This window comes from Numenius arquata, chromosome 8 (genome assembly GCF_964106895.1).
Source record: "Numenius arquata chromosome 8, bNumArq3.hap1.1, whole genome shotgun sequence".
In the NCBI taxonomy this organism is placed as follows: Eukaryota; Metazoa; Chordata; class Aves; order Charadriiformes; family Scolopacidae; genus Numenius; species Numenius arquata.
The window spans coordinates 19,346,390-19,368,899 of record NC_133583.1 but is presented as its reverse complement, the minus strand read 5'-3'; the positions used below and the strand labels follow the sequence as shown (position 1 = coordinate 19,368,899).

General features: G+C 51.8%; 1 protein-coding gene across 1 annotated transcript; it reads right to left on the bottom strand.

Moving 5' to 3' along the window:
- Positions 1–1,072: 1,072 nt before the first annotated feature.
- Positions 1,073–22,510, bottom strand: TRAIP (TRAF interacting protein). The gene is made up of 15 exons (XM_074152320.1): positions 22,297–22,510; positions 20,961–21,018; positions 19,613–19,696; positions 15,434–15,473; positions 12,639–12,766; positions 9,826–9,920; positions 8,465–8,578; positions 7,433–7,520; positions 5,774–5,863; positions 5,453–5,541; positions 4,566–4,721; positions 4,317–4,365; positions 3,660–3,785; positions 3,063–3,113; positions 1,073–1,939 (listed from the first exon to the last, which is right to left on the bottom strand). The coding sequence occupies exons 1-15, from the start codon at positions 22,392–22,394 to the stop codon at positions 1,799–1,801; spliced, it is 1,407 nt and encodes a 468-aa protein (XP_074008421.1). The 5' UTR covers positions 22,395–22,510; the 3' UTR covers positions 1,073–1,798.

Sequence of the window (22,510 nt, the reverse complement as noted above, 5' to 3'; positions counted from 1 at the left end):
CACTACCCACTGCAGGCTGGGGGTCCCCAAAGCAGGGCTGGAGCAGGAGACCCCCCCAAAAGCCCTTCTCCACCCACTACCCACTGCAGGCTGGGGGTCCCCAAAGCAGGGCTGGAGCAGGAGACCCCCAAAAGCCCTTCTCCACCCACCACAGACTGGGGTTGGCTCTTCCTTCCAGCACCCCAACACAGAAGCCCACCTCCCTCATCAGCCACACGTCCAGACCTGTCCTGCTGCCAACTTAGAAGGGTCTCCCCAAATTTGCTCCAGGCCAGAGAGACCTAGCGCAAATCCATCACTTTTTTAGGCATGCAGGCACCCACCTTGGAAGAGCGCTCCGTGCCGGAGGGTCAGGAAAAGGCTCCCTGCAGAGCCTCTCCTCTCCAAAATTAACTCTGCTTAAGTCCTTCCTTTCCCCCAAGCTTGTTTTCTCCCACTCTGAACCCTCTTTTCATGCTCCTCCAGACCTTCCACCCATTCCACGCTGTTCAGCGCTCAGCCCCAAGAGATGCAGGTGAGACATGGCTCGTGTTCTGCAGCCACTGGCCTCGCCTGCTGCCCTGGGGATTGGGACCACTGTCATCACAGCTTCACCCCACCACAGCCCTTCGCCGCAGCAGGGACCCATCTCCTGGGAGCAGGCACCAAAGGCCAGGCTCATCCATTACCCCCACGCTCAGCACCTGAGCCGCAAGAGGGAGGAGACCACATTGGGTTCACAAGCACGCACGGTGGGATATTTTATTCCCTAAGGCCATGGTTTTTTAGCCGGGTTTCAGCCTGAAGCAGCTGGAAATAGGAAAAAAAAAAAAAAAATTACAGATTCATAGAGTGCTGTAGTGAGATACTTCACCAATGCCCTTTGAGGAACTTCAACAGGTCTGCATCAGCTGTGGGGCAAGAGGAGATCCAGGGAGCTCCTGCCCTACATCTCCAGCCGAGGAACCCCAAACAGGTTCAGTCTCCCACCCTCTCCTGAAGGGAGCCCTTCTCCAGCACTTCTTTGGGCCCAAACCCTCCCATCGCCAGGAAAACCAGTTTCAAGAGAACAAAAGACCCCACAATCTCATTTAGAAAAAAAACAAATTCATACAAACAAGTTACACCAACACGTGCCAGGAACAGAGGTCACATCAGCACACCCATCTCCCTGTTTCCTAAGGAGGGCAGGGGGTCACCCCCAGCACCCTCCTCCTCCCCAGGTCAGCAATTTCAGTGCCAAGTCTGCAAAAACGTGGTGGACTCCACAGCGCAGACCAGGGCAATGAGAACATCCCCCGGGCTCAGCCTGCGGCAGAGGGAAGGGGATGGATTTGAGGGTGAAGCCACCCTGCTCAGCCCCGTTCACACTTCTTCCTCCAGGAAATTTTCTTGGAAGTAGTTACACCAGGCACAGAGCTGGTCCAGGTCCCTTCTCCTGGACATTCCAGGTACCATTCCCGCACCTCTCGCTCGCAGCTGCATCCAAGAAGTGCAGCTCTACCTGATGTCAGAGCACCCAACAGCAGAGCTCTGGGCAGGAAGGTAAGAAAACCCTGTTTATTCTGCACAAAAGTAGGAGGAAGGAAAGGTAAAAAACGAGGGGGGTAAATCAGTCCAAGCATTATCCAGAGGCTTGGTCTCCTGTAGGCTTGCTGCAAGGCCAGGATTCTCCCCAGGACAGCTCGTCTCACCACACTGCACAGCCAAGCGGTGGCACGTTGCTCCGTGCCAGGCTGTGGGCGAGTGTGCCCTTGCCCTGTGGCCACCCTGCCCTGCAGCCACCTGGCCCAACCGCTCCCCAGGCAGGCAGGGACTCTCACTGCAGGAAGCTGTCCAGTCTGGCTTGGCCACTGCTGCTGCTGGTGGAGGAAGACACAGAGGGAGCTGCAGATGCTGGCCTGGAGACATTCTTCTTCTTGCTCCTCACTGCTAATGGACGGATTTCTGCCAGGTTTGTCTGAAGGTAAAGCTGTCAAGGAAAGTACAGACCAATGCCCTGGGGATACAAGTGACCCAATACCCGCTGCAGACCAGCCTGAACCACAGACCTGGGACCTACATTTGCACCCAAATAAGAACTCCTGCAGGCTTTGCCCCTTCTCCCAGCAGCAGAGCTCAGGCATGCTCCTGTCCCCATGAATCAAGGGATGCTTCCCACTCCCTTGCACACAAAGCAGCATTGAAGTGGGTCTAGCAGAGCTTCAAGAGCTCCCCTGCGTGTCAGAGCCAGGACACTGCGCTGGGAAAGACACAGCAGCCAGAGCCTGCAGCCTCCCAAGGCAGAGTGACCCCAAGACAAGAGACCTTGGAGCAGCCAGTCCTCAAACTCACAGGGCGTCATACAAATCTCCAGAGACACACAAGTGGCAAAAAAATTACATGTCACCTAAGTGTAAAAGGTCCTGCCCAGCCGCTCAGGCACAGGCCACGCAAGCAGAACTGCAGGGTGTCACAAACCAGCATGGCCAGCACTTGGGCTTAGACACATGGGCTGCTCCACCATCAGCCATGTGCGAGGGGCAGTGCTGCACGGCTGCCCACCTCCCCCATTCACCTCAAGGGAGCAGCAGGGGCACACCGGGCCCCAGAGACCTGGCTCCAGCATCTCCCTGCACTGGGGACCTCCACCCTGCCACAGGAGCAGCCGCCCAAGGCTTCCCAGCAGGTCACACCTCCCAGCTTATCCCTTCTTCTCTGCTTCAGGCTCCTGGTTTTCTACAAAGGGCACAGACTGGCAGACACACAGCCAGGAAAAGGCTGCACTACACTGCTGCTGCTCAGAGATCCCAAGGGCACGGGCAGTCCCTGCAACCTGTACCCATTTCTAGTTGACAGGCCTCTCTGAATGAGCCACCTCTGATAATGCTCTCAGCAAGTTCAGGACCTCAATGCCTTTGCTGAGCTCAGACTTGTTCAGAGTCAGAGAGAGAGAAATCTGATGGCTCTGTGAGGGTCCTAGTTTTTTTTTTTTTTGACTGGGGAGCAGGACTCCCCAAAGTGTCTGCTCCTCCTCTTCGGTTTCAGCCATGAGGTTCCCACAGCATCACTACTACTGCCACACGAGCCACAGGGAAGGATACAGGCTGTATGAACTTTGTTCTGCCGCCCAAACCGTCGTACCCCATCCTCACCTAGGAGAGAGAAGAAATGAGCCTGGAGGAGCAGCACTGAACCTTGGCTACCTCTCCTCCTGCTGGTTACAGGGAAGCAGCAGCTTTGCAAGCCACAGGTTCTGGGGAGGGGTTACAAGCACCTGGAAATACTCAGTGCTTGTGTTAAGCCCTCACCTTTGGAAAAAAAACAGGCCCAAGGGTATTAGTAAAGTGTGGGTATCTTGGGCACTTCTGAAGCAAGCTGAGCCTTCTAAGCAGCAGGAAGGTTTAGGATTTTGTCACTGGGACTGAGGAATATGAGGAAACACCCCCCCCCAAGCTCCAAGGAGGTGGAAGAATGGGACATGGACAGTCACTTAATCTGCTGCCAGGAAGGGAATGAGCATCTGTCATTCCTGGAGCTCTGCAGGACTGGTAGCCAGGTTCATGCTCCAAGATTTGTTTTCCACATGCTGTATGTGGGAAGGTAAAAGCTGCATTTGCTTTGTCCTGTAGGGTCACTTCAGGACAGAGGCGTTCAGTGCCAGCCCTCGGCAAGCTCACCAACTGGACAGTCATACTTACAGTGCCCATGTTCTTGTGGGGACCCAGCAAGCTACCCGAAGATGGCTTCTTGGAGAGAACAGAGCTCCTGATGAACACTGGCAAGAGTCCTTTAAGAGCATCATCCTCCAGATCATCTGCCCAGTTCTGTCCCACAAAATAATGAGAAAAGCCCTTTAACCAGCATGATCTGCTGAATTTAGTCCACATCCAGGGAGCACTAATAACACAGACAGCTATTTAGGGTAATAGTTACTGCTGTACCACATCAGGCCAAAGAACAGCAGCTTCAAACCTCCCACCGAGGCTCATGTGGAGCAGCACCTGGGAGGCAGGACACTGCACTCCGCAGAGAGAACAGCCCCCTTTGCTGACCCCACAGCCCTCGTGGTCAGACCCACGTTGTGTGTGCCAAGCACATTTGAGGCAGGATAATCAGCAAGAAGCACGTGGGTCCCCATCCTCCCTCTCCTGCCCAATTCCAGGAGGCCTGAGGCAGCAATACGGTGTTTCTAGGAGACCATCAAGCAAAGCACTTTGAAGGCTGTGCTGTCGTTCTGTAGATGGGCCGCTCTATGGTCACAGCGTCTCCCACACGGGGAAAATGGGTCCTTTATTCTGAGCTTATTAACAGCAGAATCAAAGAGGTGATACAGAAATCAAGATTAGTCCTCTTACCTCCACCGTTTCCTTCAGAACTTTCTTCGCCAGATTTACCACAGGAGGCCTGTAAGAAGCACAAGGAGCAAATCAGCAGAGATTTATTGTTCGAGTGCAGCTGGCAAGGACAGACAAGGCCAAGCAAATGACGATGAAACTTGCAGCACGACATCAGGCAGCTGGAGAGCTATCTGATTTCACACAGCAACTTTCAAAGAAGAGAGACTTTGATCTCCTTTAGAAGCCAAAAGAGGAGGGAAAACTCACGGCCTTTTATCCAGCTTCTGCCTTTTTGCAGGGTTGAAGAGAGATCTGCAGGGCTGATGCTCAGGGGTGTCCACATCAAAAGTAGCATCGAGATTGATCTCATCGCTGTGGGCCGGGCGGTGGAGCTTCGGGTGCCGCAGTTCCACAGGAGCAGGGCTGCAAGGGCCATGCAAAGCGTCAGCCATCAGGAGGCCACTGCCTGCCACCCAGCCGACCAGAGGAAGACAGAGCTGCACACCACGTGGTTGAGTTGCAAGACAGCAGTGGGACCAGGATCAGAGCCCTGTTCTGCTGACAAGTCACAGGAAGGACAATCCAAACCCCAGAGATTATAGTCAATGTCCTAAACTAGTGTTCACCCTTGGATGTCCTGTGCTATAACAGCAGCGCCCTGAGCCCAGGGAAACACACTGACATGCTTCTGCCCTGGGTACACAACTCAGGTTCCTGCACTGGGGTAATTAATAGCATGGGCTCCTCAGAAGAAAGGCTTTGATAAGAATGTGAAAAATGCCATTTTTCAGGCTAGGTTCCTCTGCCTGGCAAAGATCTCCTGTCCCCATATGCCGGGGAACACTCACTAGAAGGCCAACTCTGAGGCAACCAGAAGAGCAGCTTTAGGGGTATTTCCCTGGCAGGACACAGCGACAAAGAGTTTATCAAAACCTGGCCCATTCTTCCACCCCTTCCTGACCCAAACCCTGCAACGCACACTTTTTTCAAGTAAACCAACCCCAAAATAGGATACAAGCAACAAGCCAAGTGTGCTACTGCAATGCCTGTCAAACTAGCACGTCTCTGCCTCCCCGGCTAGTGAAACTGTCAGCTCTTACTTTGGACCTGCCATCTCCATCCTTGGCCTGTACCTGAGGATGCACTTCACTAACCTTTCAAAGACAAGTCGACTGAGTGTCTCTCTGGTTACAGATGGGACCTTCAAAGTATCCTGCAGGATGTCTATCTTCTTCTTTAAACTCTGGAGGGAGGAGGGAAAGCAGACCACAAGGTAAGGAAAGATTTAGTAGTGGATACTTTGCCCCTTTTCCATTAATCAGCATCAGGTGGAGCTCAGAGGTGGGGGTAGGTAAGAGAGGTAAGGTGGATTTGGTAACCTAGTCACTGAGCAAGAGCCAGCATAACTCTTGGCTTTGCAGCTGCAGGCCATGGCCAGCTGCCAGTTACTGCAGACTGAGGAATGGTATTCTCACCAGTATCTCCTTGTCTGCATTCTTCAGATCCTTCTGGGTGCTTTTTAACTCCTCGTTTGTCTTCTCCAACTCTGAAACCGTTTTCTGCAGCTGCAGAATAAAGCCCCCCACAAAGAGCAGAGTGCTGGTTACAACACTGTGGGTGAGGGAGGCTGCAGATCCCCCATGAAAGCACTGTACTCTGCGGCACATGCTACTTTCCCCTGTTTCAGAGCTCAGTTTTCCTGTGGCAGTCTCTGACCAATCTCTCCTGTATCAGAGCAACAGAATTGCCTGCCCATTTCCTCAAGCTGCCTGCAGAGGGATCTCCAAGGCTGCTTGCCCAACACAAACCTTCATATAGCATTTCCCAAGCGTTTATGCCTGATGGTGACAACTTTTCCCTGCTCTAAGACTCAGTGGCTGCATTCTGGATTCCCACAGGACACCGGAGCACAGGAATTACAAACCACGGGGCTAGGGGATGGGTGTGCATCAGCAGTACTGGCACAGGGACAAGCCTGATTCAATGGGGAAGCACGCCAGGAGCAGGGGTCGAGAAGTGGAACTGCTACCACATCAGAGACTCTCGTGGGTTCGGGAGGCTGAGCCAGCCCACAAAGTGTCGGTACAGTCAGCTCTCCGTCAGCCGAGCCCTGAGTGCACTGACTCGCATCCTCCTGACCCAAGCCGGTGACTGCAGTTTGGCACTGACTCAGCCAGAAGCAGGACAGTTCCAGCAGCAGCACCTCATGTAGGGGGTTAACTCGCTTGGGGAGCAGCACAGCACTCTGAGAGCCTCCTTCTCCATTTGAAGGCACCACAACAGCTATGGCCAAGTAACACAAACAGGCCAAATCCACCCACAGTCTCTCACTTTGTGAGTTTGGACACAGGCATACCCCAGTGAACACCTGTGCCTTGGAGAGCAAGGCTACATATACCCTTTTCATGGTGACTTGCCACCAAAACTGACAGAAAGCAACCTCCAACCTGAGCTAACAGAGCCCAGCGAGGCCTGGAGCAGGGGGAGCGCAGCAACAGAGACCTGTCAGCAGCTCCAAGCTCTGCACCAGGTCAGGACCAACCCAGGCAGGCTCTGTGCAGAGCCACCTGCATGTCCTCACCACACCTCACAGACCTTTCCTGCCTGGGCTCAGCACCACACAGAAGCCCTGGCCCAGTTCGGTCGGCTGAAGGCACAAGGCTGGGTGTGATTGTGGTTGTGCCAAGCCAGGGCTAAGCCCTACTCAACTGGTGCTGGCTCCAGACCCCTTTCCCCACCTTCCCTGGGGGCCCAATTCTGCAGCAGGAGCTACCTCATGCTCAATAGTGTGGCAGGATGAAGGTAGCACTGCTTCCAGACCCCAGTGGAAGCAGGGGAGCACCTACGTGCTGCTGCCTTGCAGTCCAGGCTCCCTGCCAAACTCTGTCTGGCTCTGCACATGCTGCCTCACCAGTGTCCCCAGAGACTGCACTCCTGACAACAGCCCACAAGCTGCTCACTCACCACAGCATCACACCCTGATCCAGAAACCCCAACCTGACACTTCCACACCACCTGTACCACTCAAGTAATGCTCAGCGTGGAAAGGGGTCACTGCAGAGAGTTTGGGCCACAGTTATTGACAGCGATCTACAGACCAAATGTCACCTTGGCGGCTCACACTCTCCCTTTACCTTGTTATTGACAGAAAACAGCTCCTTCTTCAGCTTCTCTGTCATCTCACTAGAGGACTTCCGAGCCTCCTTCAAGTTTTCATATTCCCTGCAAAGAGACCAGAAGAGTTGTGTTGTGTTTACAACAGGATTAAGGTAGAACTTCTCAGAGACAACCCACAGCTCTTAATTTGAAGCTCTGGAATTGCAGAGCCACCAGAAAAAAACCAATAGACACAAAGCCCTGTAGGGAACAGAGCTGAGTCTACCAACAGCAACCAACAGTGTGTCAAACCTACCGCTACACCACAGGGGAGAACAGCTGCATGGGACACCATGCCTGAGAACAGGATCTGAACAGATTTCACCAGCAAAATGGAAACCAGATCCAGAGACATTTCAGTTGCCAGTGGAAAAGACAGACAGACAACAGAGCAGCCTCCATGCTGGCAGCAAATGGAGGACTTTGCTTTAAGTGACTTTTCAGAGACTTCGTATTATTGGCCATGCACATTCATTCCCAATTACACCACAGGGACACTTGCCTCATTACAGCTTTGTATCAAAGCTGCAATTATTCAGCTGCCATCAGAAGGGACCCAAAGAAGCTGTGGTTTTTGCCCAGCAGGACCAGATGGATTTTGAGGTAGGGGAGGGCAGCACTGCAGATCTGCCTTGCCAGAGAGCGCTTGAGCCCACAGCTGCACAGTGCAATGCAGCAGAGAGTACAGCCTGGAGCCCCTCATCCACTCATTTCCCCCCAGGCGTGAAAAGAGAACGGAAGGAATAATCATCATCACCTTAGAGGTGCACTGACAACTCCGGAGACAGTTCCCATGGTGACATGCATGTCACCACAGTGACAACAGGCACAGTTCAGTGTGACAGGCTCCAATCTAGGCCCCCAGGATCTGTCAGTCAAAACCCAGAGGGGGGCCCAAACAGGCAGCGAGACCCCGCAGAGGCTGTGTGCCTGCTGGTTCTTGGCAGAGGGGTCTCCCTGGGCACACCCAGGACAGCCCGAGCCAGCTGCCCCAAGCCTGTAGCACCTACTTTTTCAGCGAGACACAGTAGATTGCAAGCTGTTCCACCGCTGCCTGCCCAACTCCCATCTCTCTGATCATCTCCTCCACTTCGGGGCGCTGGCTCTGAAGCAACAGCTCAATCCTGCACACAAAAAAACCCCAAAAGTACCCTCAGTTCATGAGTCACAAACATTGCTGGGAAAGAGACTGGTGCCCTGCTTCACTCCGAGTCAGCACAGCCTAAGCTCTCACTGCAGATGTTGTTGGGGAGGGGGGAAAAGAGATACAAGTGCCCCACCACAAGCAGGGCTTTTTCCTAGGGAAGAGTAGCACTACATGGACAGACTAGAGAAGGGACAGCTGTACACACAATACTGCACACGCGGCCAACATATGGCTCTTGGGCCCTATAGCCCTGTGGCTGACTCTGTTCCTGAGCTGGGACTGGGGCTCTGCCCCAGCATCTCCTGGTAAGAGGAACAGCACACAGCCATGCTGGGAGCACTGGAGGTGAGGCCAGCCTGCACACAGTACTGTGCCTTGCTGCTGCTTAGGGAGAGCAGCTGTCTGGCAACATAGCAGGGGCAAGGGCAGGGCTGCTAATGCAGCCTTACGGGGTGCCCTGGGTTGAGCAACACAGGACTAACTTCTTTTCTAATGCTGTGGAAAACTCCACTTTTGGAAGACCCTAGTGTCTGAATTCGTGAAAATATTTCCTTCATAGCCAGCCAGGCTATGTGAGATTCACAGTCTCAGTGTTTGAGCCTTACCAGGTGCAGGGACGAGGAGGAGCAAGGCCTCGGCATTTGACCCAGGCTGGCCAAGAGGATTATTTCATACCATGAACGTCACATCCAATATAAATTAGAAAAGTTTTCTGCATAGCTCTCTCTCCCTTGATGGTGGTGGTCCAGAGAACCCCTTGCCCCAGTGCCAGATCCATGAGCCCTTCCTCTCCTCCCGAAGCCGTTGTGCTCGCAGTGTCTGACATTTGTTGTCCACTGCTGGGAGCGCACAGCTTTCTGCTGATATAATTGGCTGAGCATGATTCTTGTATATCTTATATTAGCATCAAGATTAATACTGGTTCTTTGGTATTATTGTTAATTATTTAGTTTTATCCTATTAAATCTATTTATATTTTAACCCTCATATTTCCTTGCTTTCCCCGATTTCCCTTTCCGGGTGGGGAGGGGTCATCGGGTGACAGAATAATTGTCTAAACAACAATAAATTGTTATGGGTTTTCTCAAACCATAACATGGGGCAAAATGACCCACCACGTGGAGGTGGATGCTGCAGCAGGCACAGCAGGACCCCCTCCCTCCCCGAGAAGGGGAGAGGCAGGCAGCCCAGCCTGCACAGCCCAGGGAGAGCCTGGGATCTCACCGCTCCATGGTCCTCAGCTTGTTTCGCAGGCGGCGGGCCTCTTCCTTTGAACTTCTGTTATCCTCCTGCTGCTGCTCCAGGAATTTCATCTGCTTCTGCAGAGAAGCAAGCGCACGCAGACCGTTAGGAAGGCTCCAGGGATTGTTAGAGAAACATCCAGGCTTATGCGCAGTGCGGGCAGCTGGGAGCATACATTGGCTCTTAATGCTATCACAACCTCAGCAGCCCAGGATTACGGAGAGTTTAGCTCCCTCCCCGCTGCACCCCTAGCTCTGCTCCTTGCAGGCGCAGCAGGGTCTCAGTGCTCATCGCCAAGAGGAGCCTGGCGCTGACACTGTGCTGTAGCCTCCTCTCTGCTGGCAGCATTTGTGGGGCTGCGTGGTACCCCGTCCACAGCAACAATTTGTTTTTCAAAAGCAAGGGAGTCCACAGCAGGCAAACCTTGATGTTGCTTTCTCCTCCATGCACAGCTCATCCTTTTGCTTTAGCCTTCCACTTCTCCTTGCCATTAGCTGCTTAAAGCAAAAACGGGAATGTGGAATGGGTCTCTTCTAGGAGACCTCAACCAAACCAGACACCTACCCGGGGCACTTCTCTCACCTGCCCGGAGAGGCTGCAATAGGATTTGCACCCTTCTGTGATGCCACCTTTCCAGTAGCAGGCAGCAGTAACAGAGAACCTCAGCCGAGCTGAAAAAGCACAGATCTGCAGCGTGGCAGAGGACAGGGGAAAGCTGGCTGGAATTAGCACCATTCCAATGCATCTGTGGCACACACAAACCTAGACAACACAGCGCCTTCAAAAGGCTCCAGGCCTGGTTTCAGCGCAGTGCTGGCTCCAGGGAGAGGCCTGGCCAAAGACCATTGCCTGGTAAAGCTCCCTTCCATGCAGAAGTGAAAGGATTTTATCTGCTTCCTATCACAGAAACCCAACAGCTGTGAAACTGCTGGGACTCTGCAGAGGGACAGCATTGTAGGTTCACGTGTTCCTCTTGCTTAAGCAGAGGCCACTTTTGGCTCTTCCTAACCTGAGCTCTCTACACTTCAGATGCCCAAAGGGGTGTTTTGTGCCAGGCTGGAACAGAGTCCCTCACCTCAGACAGCCTGAAATGGCAGCAAACTCTCACACAAAGGTTCAGCAGCAGCTGACAGTCCCAGCAGAAGACAAGAAGGGCTCGCAGCCTGTGGGCTTGACCTGCGTCACAGCTAGTTAAGCCTGTATTTTCACTGCAGAAGTTTAGTGCTTTAATCTTTAATGATGCAGTATAAGACAGTGCTTGGCATTCTGCTCAGAAACCCCATACACCACAGAAAAGATACCTCCAGGTCCCTAATCCTTCTGCCCTGCCCAGCTTTCATTAAAAGGACTTAAGCATACACAGAAGGTTTTGCAACAGACAAGATAACCACAGAGCCTCCTCCTGAGGTGCCAAGGCAGGAAAGCCAAGCACAGAGATGTCAAGTTGAGCAGCAAGCACCAGCTTCCACTGTCACAACTGTTTCTGGAGGAGCAGGGAGCATCAGAAGTATCCTGCCACTGGTACACCTGGGATCCCAGGAGCATCTCTGGCATGGCACAGACCCAGGCCGCCTTTGCCCCCAAGCAGATTGGATATAAACCCATGGTCAGGCAGAAAAAGTTGTGCTGGCCTGTCTGGCATTAATTCCTTACTATATCTCTCATTCTGCCCTCTGACAGCACCACATTGCTAGTGTCAGGAGACCTCCTGGACTGGTTCCTCTCAGGAAGTGCTCACTGCAGGTGGCATACAGCAAAACGACGCCACAACCCATCTACAAGGTCTCCCTGGGCCACTTGGCCATGGAGGTCAAGGAACATGAATCAGTTTAGGCTATTGGGTCAGACCCGTAGCCCAAGGGGCAGAGATCTTGGGAAGCGCAGTTAACCCCTACCCTGCCTTTCAGCCTGCAGTTCACACCCCCCCCTGCCTGAACCCCATCTTCCAGTGACAGGCACGTCATCTTCACGCAGTGGAGACTGCCCAGCCCAGCCCACCGCCACAGCAAAGTCGCTCTGCTCACTACAGGACATCCCAACAAAGCAGCTCCTGCTCTTACCCTCTTCCACTTGCTGTTTACGCACAGTACATGACTACACACTGAGTCACTGCACACTGAAACACAACAGGAATATTTGATCCCTGGACTTCACACAGTACTAACCTAACCAAAGGAAAGCCCTGGCAACAGAACAGAGACAGGAGAGTTAACTGGATCAAATCCCACTTAGCTAAAGCTTGCAATTCCCTCTCCATATATTTCAGTTTGATTTTTCCTCCAATCAAACCAAGAAACTAATTTTCCTTGAGTCCCGCCTGGTCTAAACCCATTTCAGAAGAACATTCTACCGCAGGGAGCCAGTGTTTCGGCAATGGGGCGCTGGGGCCAGTTCCCGCTCTCGGTGCACACTGCTACCTTTATGATCAGCGCTACCACTTCATTAGCAAGGCTCAGCCAGCATCCCCCAGACTGGGCTGGCATCGCTCCCCCATCTCAGCCACTTGTACGCAAACCACAGGCCCTGGATTTTATGCCTCTGAGTCACCCCCGGGGTGGAGCGCACTTAGGACCTTGAGACCAGTGACACCACTTGCTTCAGATTAATAAATCCAACATGAAAACCCAGCAACACTGCCCTTCTGTCATTCAGAGATCAAGGAGACAGAAGTCTTGAGGCACCAGATCCAAACTCCCACCAGCACAATCTCTTTATTAGCAGGGCCTGCAGAGACCTTCAACAAAACATTGCACCACCTGTGCAATGATTAGTCCTGCCAGGGATGGGAAAGGTACCTTGAGAGAGGAGCACAGCATTTCTGTCTCTCCCAGCACCTTCTGGAGCGATTCTATTGTGGCATTGCGCACATCCAGTGTGTCCCTCAGCCCATCCACAACAGCCTGGCATTCCCGCTTTTCTTTCTCTGGAAAAGAAAAAAAAAAAGGAAAGGTCATGACCCAGTAACCCAGACTTCAGCTGCCCCACAGCAGCAGGAACACAACAAACAGACATCGCTTGCAGTCTCGGGCTCCAGGCTGCGAGAAGTTGGCCATTCCTGTAGAAAGCCATTTCCCTAAGTGCTGTCTGCACCAAGGTCTGTACTGAGCAATTGCTTCTCCCCGTGCCAGCAGGCTGCAAGATTTTCTTCACTAAAGATAACAAGTTCCCTTTAATAGCTTTCCAGAGCCAGCCCTGCTAGCATTAAGCTGATGCATCTTAACTCTTGCATGCTCTCAAAGCCAGGCTTGCACAAAGAAAATGTTTCTCTTGAGTTACACCGAGCTGTGGCAGAGCTGAAGAGCCAAGCCCTGAGTCCAGCCTCTCCACATGGAGCCTGCCGAGTGGGGAAGCCCTTTGGGGGCTGTGGGGTGGCAGCGTAGAGTGATCCACCACACTGCTGCGTCACCACGCTGCTGTGACTCCCCTCACCACGGCACCTGCGTCGAAGGGCAAGAGGCAGCAAAGCAGAGCTCTGCTGGGCACCAGGGACTTTGCGGGACACACAACAGCTTAAGTAGATTCCCCAGAGCACCCACTTTTTGTAGGTCACAAAGCCTTTGAGTCCTGCTGTCCCTTCCCCAGGCAAGCAACCCAGGAACAAAGCACATGCCTCTGACCACCAGAGAGAAGATGGTGGAAACCACCACCAGACTTCAATTTGTTTTGTCAAGACAAGGGAAGAACAGCTCATAAAGCAACCACCACCATCAGGAGCTGACAGACCTAAGCAGGGAACAGCCAGCATCACTGGAAAGCTCAAAACAGCTGGGCAAGGAGGGAAAGCAGCAACCCCTCTGCCTAACCCCCCTGAGAGCAAGGTAGAGTCTTCAGTTCAGCATCTTCTGTCTTTGCTAAAATTGTCCATAGCTCCAGCCTGACAATAGTGGAGAGCCAGTCAGCACCTTTCCAAAAGCTGTTTCTCCTTCCAAGCAATCCAGTTTCAAATTTGCCACCACGTCCCACGGAAGTATGACCTGCAGTGCAGCTTCACTGCCCCATCAGACAGTAAAAGAGCCATGTGAGACTGGAGAACAAGAGAGGAACATATCCCAGCAGAGGCACGCAGGTGGCTAGGGAAACACAGATTTCTTTCTGAGTACAGCATTTTTTCTCCATTGATCTGAATAACCTTTCCTCAGAGGCAGCACAGCCTGGAGATGCTCCCTTGGCATTTGCAGGGACTCCACAACCACCAAGAGAATTAGGGCTTCCCCCTCCTCCATTCCCAGTTGCCCAGAGGCAGATGGCAGGAGTCAAACCTCCCCGTGCTGCAGGAATGAGTTTCCAGCTCATTCCGAGTGCCTCCCACAGCGCCTGCTGGGTCTGCTCGGAGCTCCGCACCTCTAGAGCCATTTGCAAGCTGATCAGAGACTGGCAATTACACAGCTCCTCTACAGCACGCAGCACAGAGCACGTCTTTAAGTGAAGAATTTATACACAAGAACCACCAGAGAGCAGAGTGCCCACAGCAAAGGAGGCAAGAGGTGGGAAGGAGCTTCTTGTTTCCAATATGAACAGAGAATGGGACAGGGAATGTCAAATCCAACCTCTACTCACCAGAAGCCGAGAAGATGAGCAGGCCTTCGAGCAGTTTTTCTTGGATAACATCCTAGCAAGAATCCCAGCCACCTTCCCCAGAAGATCTGGCTCTCTACCAAGTCACTAAACTCAACCAAGCTGGCAAGAGAACAGGCCTCAGAATAGAGACGTGCAGACCATCCAATTCTGCTCTCAGGCTAAGAACCGAATCCTCAATCTACTGGCTATTCATGTCTGTCTCGTGCAGGCAGGGAAGGCAGAGGAAAGACGACTCTCAGGGCGTGGGTGAGCCCCCAGCATTCTTTAGATTTTTTTTCTTCTTCCCTTCTGCTAGTGTGTCTTTGGATTTCTGTCACTCAGACTGACATTTTCCTTTTGCTGCTCATGACTCATGTTCTGATGACAGGCTGCCTACAGACGATGCTTAAAACCCATCGACAAGTCTCCAGGGCTTTTGCTTTTCCTGCCTCCCTCAAACATCCTCTAAAATTAAAGATGGGAAAATGGAAACGCACACACTGAACTCCGTCTGCTCTTTGCGCGACACATGTGGCACTGCAACAGCCAAACAAATCCAAAGCCCTCCCACTGCTGCTTTTGGGCACCACTCTTACCCCCTTATCTGTTAGAAGGAACAAGGCTTTGCCGTGTACAGCTGTGAGTTTCCCAGTGAGCAAACCAAGGGTTTTGCTTTCAGCAAGCCTGCTCCCAACATGGCTGTGCTGCACTTCTGTAGCTTGTGATTAGGAAGAGGGGCAAAAAAAATTGCATCTATGTCCCTAAACCTACAGAGAGCTCCCCAGATACAACAGAAGTAGGCCAGGCTGCGGACTCTGGCTCTGGCATACAAGCTTTGTACAGCTTTAGGTGGTCTCTCTTTGGAAAAAATCTCCAGCAAAACAGTTTGCAGCCTGCACCGTGCCCTCGGCTTCAGAGAGGGGTGGGTTCTGCATAGAGGTTCCTCAGGTCTGGACAAAACACCTAGAACAAACAGAGCCCAGGACCCACTGATCGCAGGCTGCCGATTCGCCCCCAGGCAGCTAGAACTCACCTTTCATGGAGAGCTGAGCCTTCACCTTATCCAGTTCATTCTGAAACACAACACAGCAAACCCAATTAGTAAATGCTCTGCAGTGGAGCTTTCACCAGATCTTAAAAGTACCCCAGAGGTTTCTCAGCAGGACATTTGCACCGGCCGGGTGCTAAGAAGGGACCATGATAACAGCAAGCACCAAGTTACAAGCAAGTACTATCACAGGGAACGCAAAGAGCACCTCCAACTGGCATTCTTCAGGGGGAGAAGAGAAGATCCCAGTTTTGTCTTAGCCTTGTCAACCTTGTGTTTCTCACACTGTCAGTCATCTTGTTTTAGCTGAATAATTTTGGAAAGCTCTCAGGGAAACACAGGAAATCAGACAGGAACAATTTTTATAACGTTTTACCTAAACAAGGCAATAAGGCAGGGATGTTGCCAGACTATCTGGATTGAGAGCTGCTTTGAACTGAAGCGAACTTTAATCAGGTGCAGGTGGGAGACAGGAAGGCACATCCAAACGGCTGAAAAGGTAACCAAGCATACAATCAAAAGGCACCAGCTAGCATTCTGACGGACACTAAACTCACTGCGGCTCAGGATGCTGATATGAGCTAGCAGCTCAGTCAAATGGCCATAAACAGATCACCAATAAACCAATCTATACCAAAACTGAGGGCGTGTGACATCTCCTGGGCACCACAAGGGTCTGGGGAAGATCAAATGTTTCTAACACCTTCATTAAGGACCAGAAAGAGGGAGCAAAAGCCCCGTAGTTTAAATTATAGATAATGAAAGGATATGACTCAAGAACACTGGCAAATAGCCAAAGGAAATGTAGAGAGGTTACAAAGAGAAGCTATCTATATATATTATATATATTTTTAAAAAAGAAACAGCGAGAGAGAGAAATTTATACAGGAAAGAGTCAACAGAAGATGACTTAAAAAGCTGTGTTAGAGAACTGCAGAGGAAAGCACATAACAAGTCAGGCAGGAACTGCAGTGGAATAAAACCACAATAAAATGCCAACACAGTACTGAAGCAGAGCACACAAATCTGTGCAACCCAGAATGCTACATGCAAATCTGAGCTGAGAATAGCACTACCAGTGACCACGGATCTGACAGGACCAGAGCAAAGCTCTGCTAGTGATAATAGAGGCAGGGAAGAGAATATGGGATGTAAAGCTGGGTAAGCAGAAGGGACTCAGTGCAAAGCCTAGCAGAGCTGACTTGGATTTGCCCCTGGGGGGACAACAGCTGGAGGGCTGACATGGAATTAACTCTGCTGCAGGAACGATCCTGAAGTAGCTTCCTCAGAGTCCTATTCAGGAACGATTAGTGAGCTCACAAGATGTGCTAATTAGCATGATAGCAAAGAAATCCCAGGCTACTTCGGGCAGCTATGTAACATTACCTCATTCATCAACTTAATCTGAAATCCCTCTTCCTCCACCACTGCTCCTAAAGGCTGCTCCCAGTTTTCACTCCTCTCCTAGAAGCTCTCCCCTCTCTCTCAGCCTGAGTTACAAGACCGCATTTTTCCCAAGATCAAACGAATTTATCCTGGCCATACAGACAGCTGTCCTCCCAGGTTTCTAGCCTCCAGCAGGTTTACAGGCAGGAGCTCTCCTCCTCCTCCTGCCTCCTTTTTGCCAAGCTAAACAAGCTGAAGTCTCCTAGTCGCCTTCAGAAGGCTCTCAGCTCCCCAGATCACAAGCTACTGGAGGTGTCAGGTTCCAGATGAGCCTCACCAAGGTGTTACACCCCAAAACTCACACTTTTCCTGCTCTGTGAACAGCCATATTGAGACTGTTCTAATCAGCTAAGACCATCTTTAAGAGCAATACAGGATAAACCGAGGCTCAACACCCAGAAACGCTCGGACACATCGCTGTGTTCAGCTTGTGCTCTGCAGCTACTCCAGGGAACCAAGTTCCCTATGGTGTTTCAGCTGAAACTGATGCCTGGTGGTGGGAACAAAGCAATCTCAGCACTCTTTTGTCCGTAAACATTTCAGAACAGAAGTGAGAGTGAAGAAAATTATTATCCAAAAGATAATTTGAATAATTCTGCAACAACAGGAAGACATTTCAGGTTATGAGGTAGCTCTTCTGGCCGCTTATAACTGGGTACATAAGACTGGTTCTCAAAAAGAGCATCCCAAGTTTGCCTCCTCAAGACAACAAGCGGACCACAGCTCTGCACTTGGCTTTCCAGCACACTGAAGCACACTCCCTTGCCCCAGTCCAACCTTTTCATGGCAGGCGGCCAAATGCTCATTTCAGGACATCTGCAGGCTGCACAGATACAGCTCCAGTTGATTACAGAGCCGAGTACCGCTCTCCACCCAGGCTCTCGGATGGACAAGCAGTGGTTGGGAACAAACACTGTATTGGGGGCTTTTTCAGGTGAAATCACTTCAGGCTGAGGAAGTCACCGATTATTTTCTCCACTTATAAAGAGTCTGAGAGCAGTCCACCATGTGTCTGCTTTTCTGAACTCCTGTCCAGGCCAGAAGCAGATGCTCCATTGCAGACAGAACTCCAGTCCAGTTGGACATTATATCCCACCCATGATGGCCGCCCTTATTCTTAAGGTGCTCTGTGTCCTCCAGAAACAAGGCAGAAAACACAACATAGAACTGGTGACAAACCAGTGTCAGCCCAGCAGCAACCCAAATCAGTGCACGAGGCAGTTAACACCCATACAAAGCAACCACACTGATCTACACAGAAAATATTTTGGTTTTGTTCCCCCATTAGATGGTGACCTCAGTGCTCTCATCAGGAAAGCTGCTCACTCAGGGCTAGATGTTGCTCTGACAGCCACACAACAAACTTTGTAGGAGCATGATGAGTTACCATCAAGCTTGCTGTGCAGGAGCAGCTCCAGAGTCCTGTCCTTGAGAAAGGGAGCAGCTCTTCAGCACAGCCTGCCTGGAGGGGAAGGTTGGGGAAACCCATCTTACATCCTGGGGTGAGAGGGAACAGAAAGCTTTTCTAAGGCAATTTTCTCCAGTCAACCCATTTCTGAGTCACTCATCTATTTACACTTGCGAGAACAGATCTGAATATGTACTAAGGGCAATGTTTATCTGCTCCAAGCCATTGCTTTGCTTCTAGGGCATACAGCCTCAAGTGCCCAGAGATGCTTTTTCATTTCCTCAGCACACATACTTTGGCCTTCGGTTTCTTTATTAGCAGTCTTCGAGAATGACAGTGCTACTGACATTATAGTCTGGCTGGCTTTATTTTAAAAACATACGATATACATATAACATTGTCATGGCAACTGCTAATTATGGTAATTGCTGCACATGCTGATTCTAAACACAAGAGGGTACAAGCGTCCCATTATACCAAGGTCACCCAATTACTTTTTTTTGGAACACAACTCCAAGACATAAGGAGCCGTGTTTCATCCATGCTAAACAGAGGAGAACATGGAACAGCCACTCTGCATTCATCCCTTCCCACCTCCATCTCTCTACACCTAAGGGTGACACTTGGAGAACAGCATCCAGCACCAGCCAGGATCCACCCCGAAGGACTCAGTCTCCTCACTGTCCACAACTGCTGGTGCAGCTTCAGGCAGTCCCTTTCATAATTTCTCCTGAGGAACCAGGACTTTATCACCACCTTGTCCCACTTCCTTTCAGTCTGTGCAAAGGAACCTACCTGCACAGCAATGAGGATGTGGCACTTCCTCCAACAGCCCCTCCTTTCCAGAGGGGTTAGCAGGGCACAACCAAGCCACAGACACCAGCAGTGATTCATTGCATTTAGAATTTTTGGAGAAGCTTTGTAGCTTCATCCCCAAGGTTTCAAGACCCAAGGGAGAAGCAGCCATTGGATGTTTATTTGATGCTGCTTCTGGAGGTTTCCAGGTAAGGTGAGAACCAGAAGGAAGAGCAGTGAAGTAGAGGAGGCTTCTTGAGTCACCGCACAAGATTTGGTCAGGGGGAACTCTAACCCATCGGATGGAGACTCCCCTACAACACAGCTGAGACTGGGCAAGGACCAAGAGGGAGAACAGAGATGGGCAGAAGACACTGATGTGGTTCAGGTCTGAAGCATGAGTGCAGCACAGCAAGCACCAGCTCAGGAAGCAGCTGTTGGCAGAGGACCGCCAGCCCAGGACATGCTTTCAAGACGCTGAAGCATCACACCATGTAAGAACCCAGTCAAATTACCTGCAAAGTCTCCGCATCTGGTGCCGTCTGCTCCTCCCCAGCAACATCAAAAAACAGCTTATTGATAATGTGTCTTTTGCTGACCTAAACACAGGAGACAGAAGACGTTGATGGGCACAGATATGGAAACACAATGGATATGTAAGAGATCAGAGAGGGAGAAGGTACCATCTCGTCACAAGGCCATGAAAGGCGAGTCAGATCACGTTCTCAGCACCATTAGTGATGATGCTCTGCTTTCGCTCATCAGCACAGCAGCAGACCCCCCACACACACTCAGTTTTGGGAGCGCGACTCCAGCCAAGCTCCTGAGCCGCAGCAGAAAGATTCAGGCATTTCTGAATCAAGCGCAGTCTGTTCTCTGGCAGCTAAGGCCCGAGCAGCTGACGCTGAGCTAACACGATGCCAAATCCTAAGACAGAAGTACGTGCTGCTTTCTGCAGGCAGAAGGTGCTGTAATTGAATTTGATAGCTCTCCACACCTCCCCCATGCAGTTACAGCTTTGTGTTTTAAGTATTATATACAGTCATGACACCAGCTAATTGCATAGTTACTGCTACATAAGATGTTATTTCGCGATAACTCCATGGTAACCCAGAGATGTAAGAGGCAGTGAAGAACAGAGGGAATCAACAAGTCAGGGAAAGAACAAGGGCCAAGACCTTGAGAGGAAGAAAGCAGCACGAACATAGAACAAGCCCGAGCTGCAGCTGGCTAAAAACCTACATCTGAACATGAGGCAGTATCTCCTGCAGCCACTACACGCCAAGACCTACTGGTGGCATCAACGCTGGTGATACAAGGGACTTCAAAGAAGTTCAGGTCCCAAGTAAGCCACTGGATCCCCAAGCCTTGGCTTCCCATCTCAGAAGCAGAGCACATCCTTCCTTCCCTCCCCAGCCTTTGCTTTTCTCAATGAAGAGCCCAGGGCTACAAGGTAAGGACTCAATTACGAGGACCACATGCAGCAGAATGGGCTGCTTACCTTGCTGCTCACCATCAGGTACTCTAGAAGTGCAACTCTGATGTCCTGATTAATCCCTTCCAGCCCTTTCTGTCATCACACCAATACTTACTCAGCCTAAGTAAAAGCCATGAAAACCCAGAGACCCTTCCTAGAGAAACTACAATACAGACAGCAGCAGGGCACCCTCGGACCACCCCTCCTGATCAGAAGGGTGGCTGAGAGTTCACCCTCTAAAGCCCCTGGGGAGAGAAAGCTCTCTCCACTTCATACCATGAGCCTTTTCCTTGCATCACCACAGGCCCAGACCATGGCTGCTCGGTGCCATTTAGCAGAGCATCATGCCACAGAAATACAGAGGTGTACAGAGGTGATGGTTTTACCTGGATTCTGCACTGCGGGCAAGTCCGACTTGGTGCTGTGTCAAACCACTGGGTGAGACTAAGAAAGGAAAAGAAAATAGATGGTTAATTCTTAAAAATCCAGAAGCACTGCTCCCAGGGCCACCCCCCAACTCACCAGGAGAAAGCAGGATGCAACTCCTTTTTACAAACTAAAAACAGAAATGCAAACATTTAGTCCAGAGGTGCAGCTAACGGGAACACCATGTTCCAGCAGGCACACTCTACCTTCGCCTCTGAGACAATTCCCAGCTGAATTTAGCATGCGAGCTTATCTTTACCAGGGCAGAGTTTTTACAGAGCTCAGATCTCCCTGAGAGAAAGTCTTTGAACAACTGTAGCTTCGCAGGAGTGAACAGATCCACACGCAGAGCAGCACAAGAGCTGCTATATCAGGATACGACAGCTGAGAGATCCCCAGTTTGGTCAGCTCCAAAGGGTGCCACTGACACCGAACGTGTGTCTGCGGAGCAAGAGAGACTGGGCCGGTCTCTGCTCCGAGATGATGAATGCAAACCTGTCAGGCTCCCCAGGAGAGCTACTAATGCATTTTGCAACCAAGCCATCACGTCACACTCAGAACAGTTTATTTTTGGAGCAGGATAACAATCTGGAGCTGGCAGGTTACCTTTGGAAGCTCTCCCTCCTCCGTTGGTTGTTAGAGGAGAGCGAGCCTAAGCTGTGCCACTGGTTAAGTGACCATCACACCTGCGAGTGACGGTCCCTCTCCAAGTTAGTTAGCCAAGGAGAAAAGCAAATGCCTGCTCCCCCCCCCCCAAATTAATTTCCTCAGAGGAATCATTTCCTTCCAACACAAACACTTGCAGAACAGTTCCAGCAGAAGCATGAAATTGCCTGGGAAGCTTCACTCATAATCTAACACCACTCCTTCCAGATAAACACCCTGTGTAGGAGCAATCTGCTGGCAGCAGCCCTTCTGGAGAAGGAAGGCCACAGGCAGAGGAGCGACAACACAGCCCAGGCTCCTGCAGCAGCATTGTGAGCTCCTTTAAATCCCCTGCAAAGCAGAATCGCTGCCGTTATGGGTGACATAACGGGACGAAGCAGTGCCCTCTGCAACCGAGCCCGGGCAGGGGAGTACGGCTGGTGCCAGCAGCGCAGCGAAGGCCCAAAGCCCCCTGAAGGGAACGGCCGGGTCTCCGGGGGAAGGAGCAGCCGGGCAGGACGGCTGCTGGCGCCGGCCACCGGCTCGCCCCGGCTGGGGGAACCCGCAACCCTGTGAGGGGGCTCCTGGGCCCGCCCGGAGCACCCACCCCTCTCCCCCCGCAATGACGGCCCCGGCGGGTAGGCCGCTCACCAGAGGCGGTGGAAGGTGTGCCCGCAGGGCACGGCCGCCACGTCCCGCTCGTTGTCGAAGAAGTCGGAGCAGATGGTGCAGTGGGCGCGGATGGGCATGGCGGGGGATGAGGGGGAGGTCGGCGGGGGCCAGCCGGGACGCGGCCCCCGGTACCGGAGCGGCGACGCGGCCCTGCGCGATTCAAATCCGGCCGCGCGCCCGCCGCTTCCGGCTC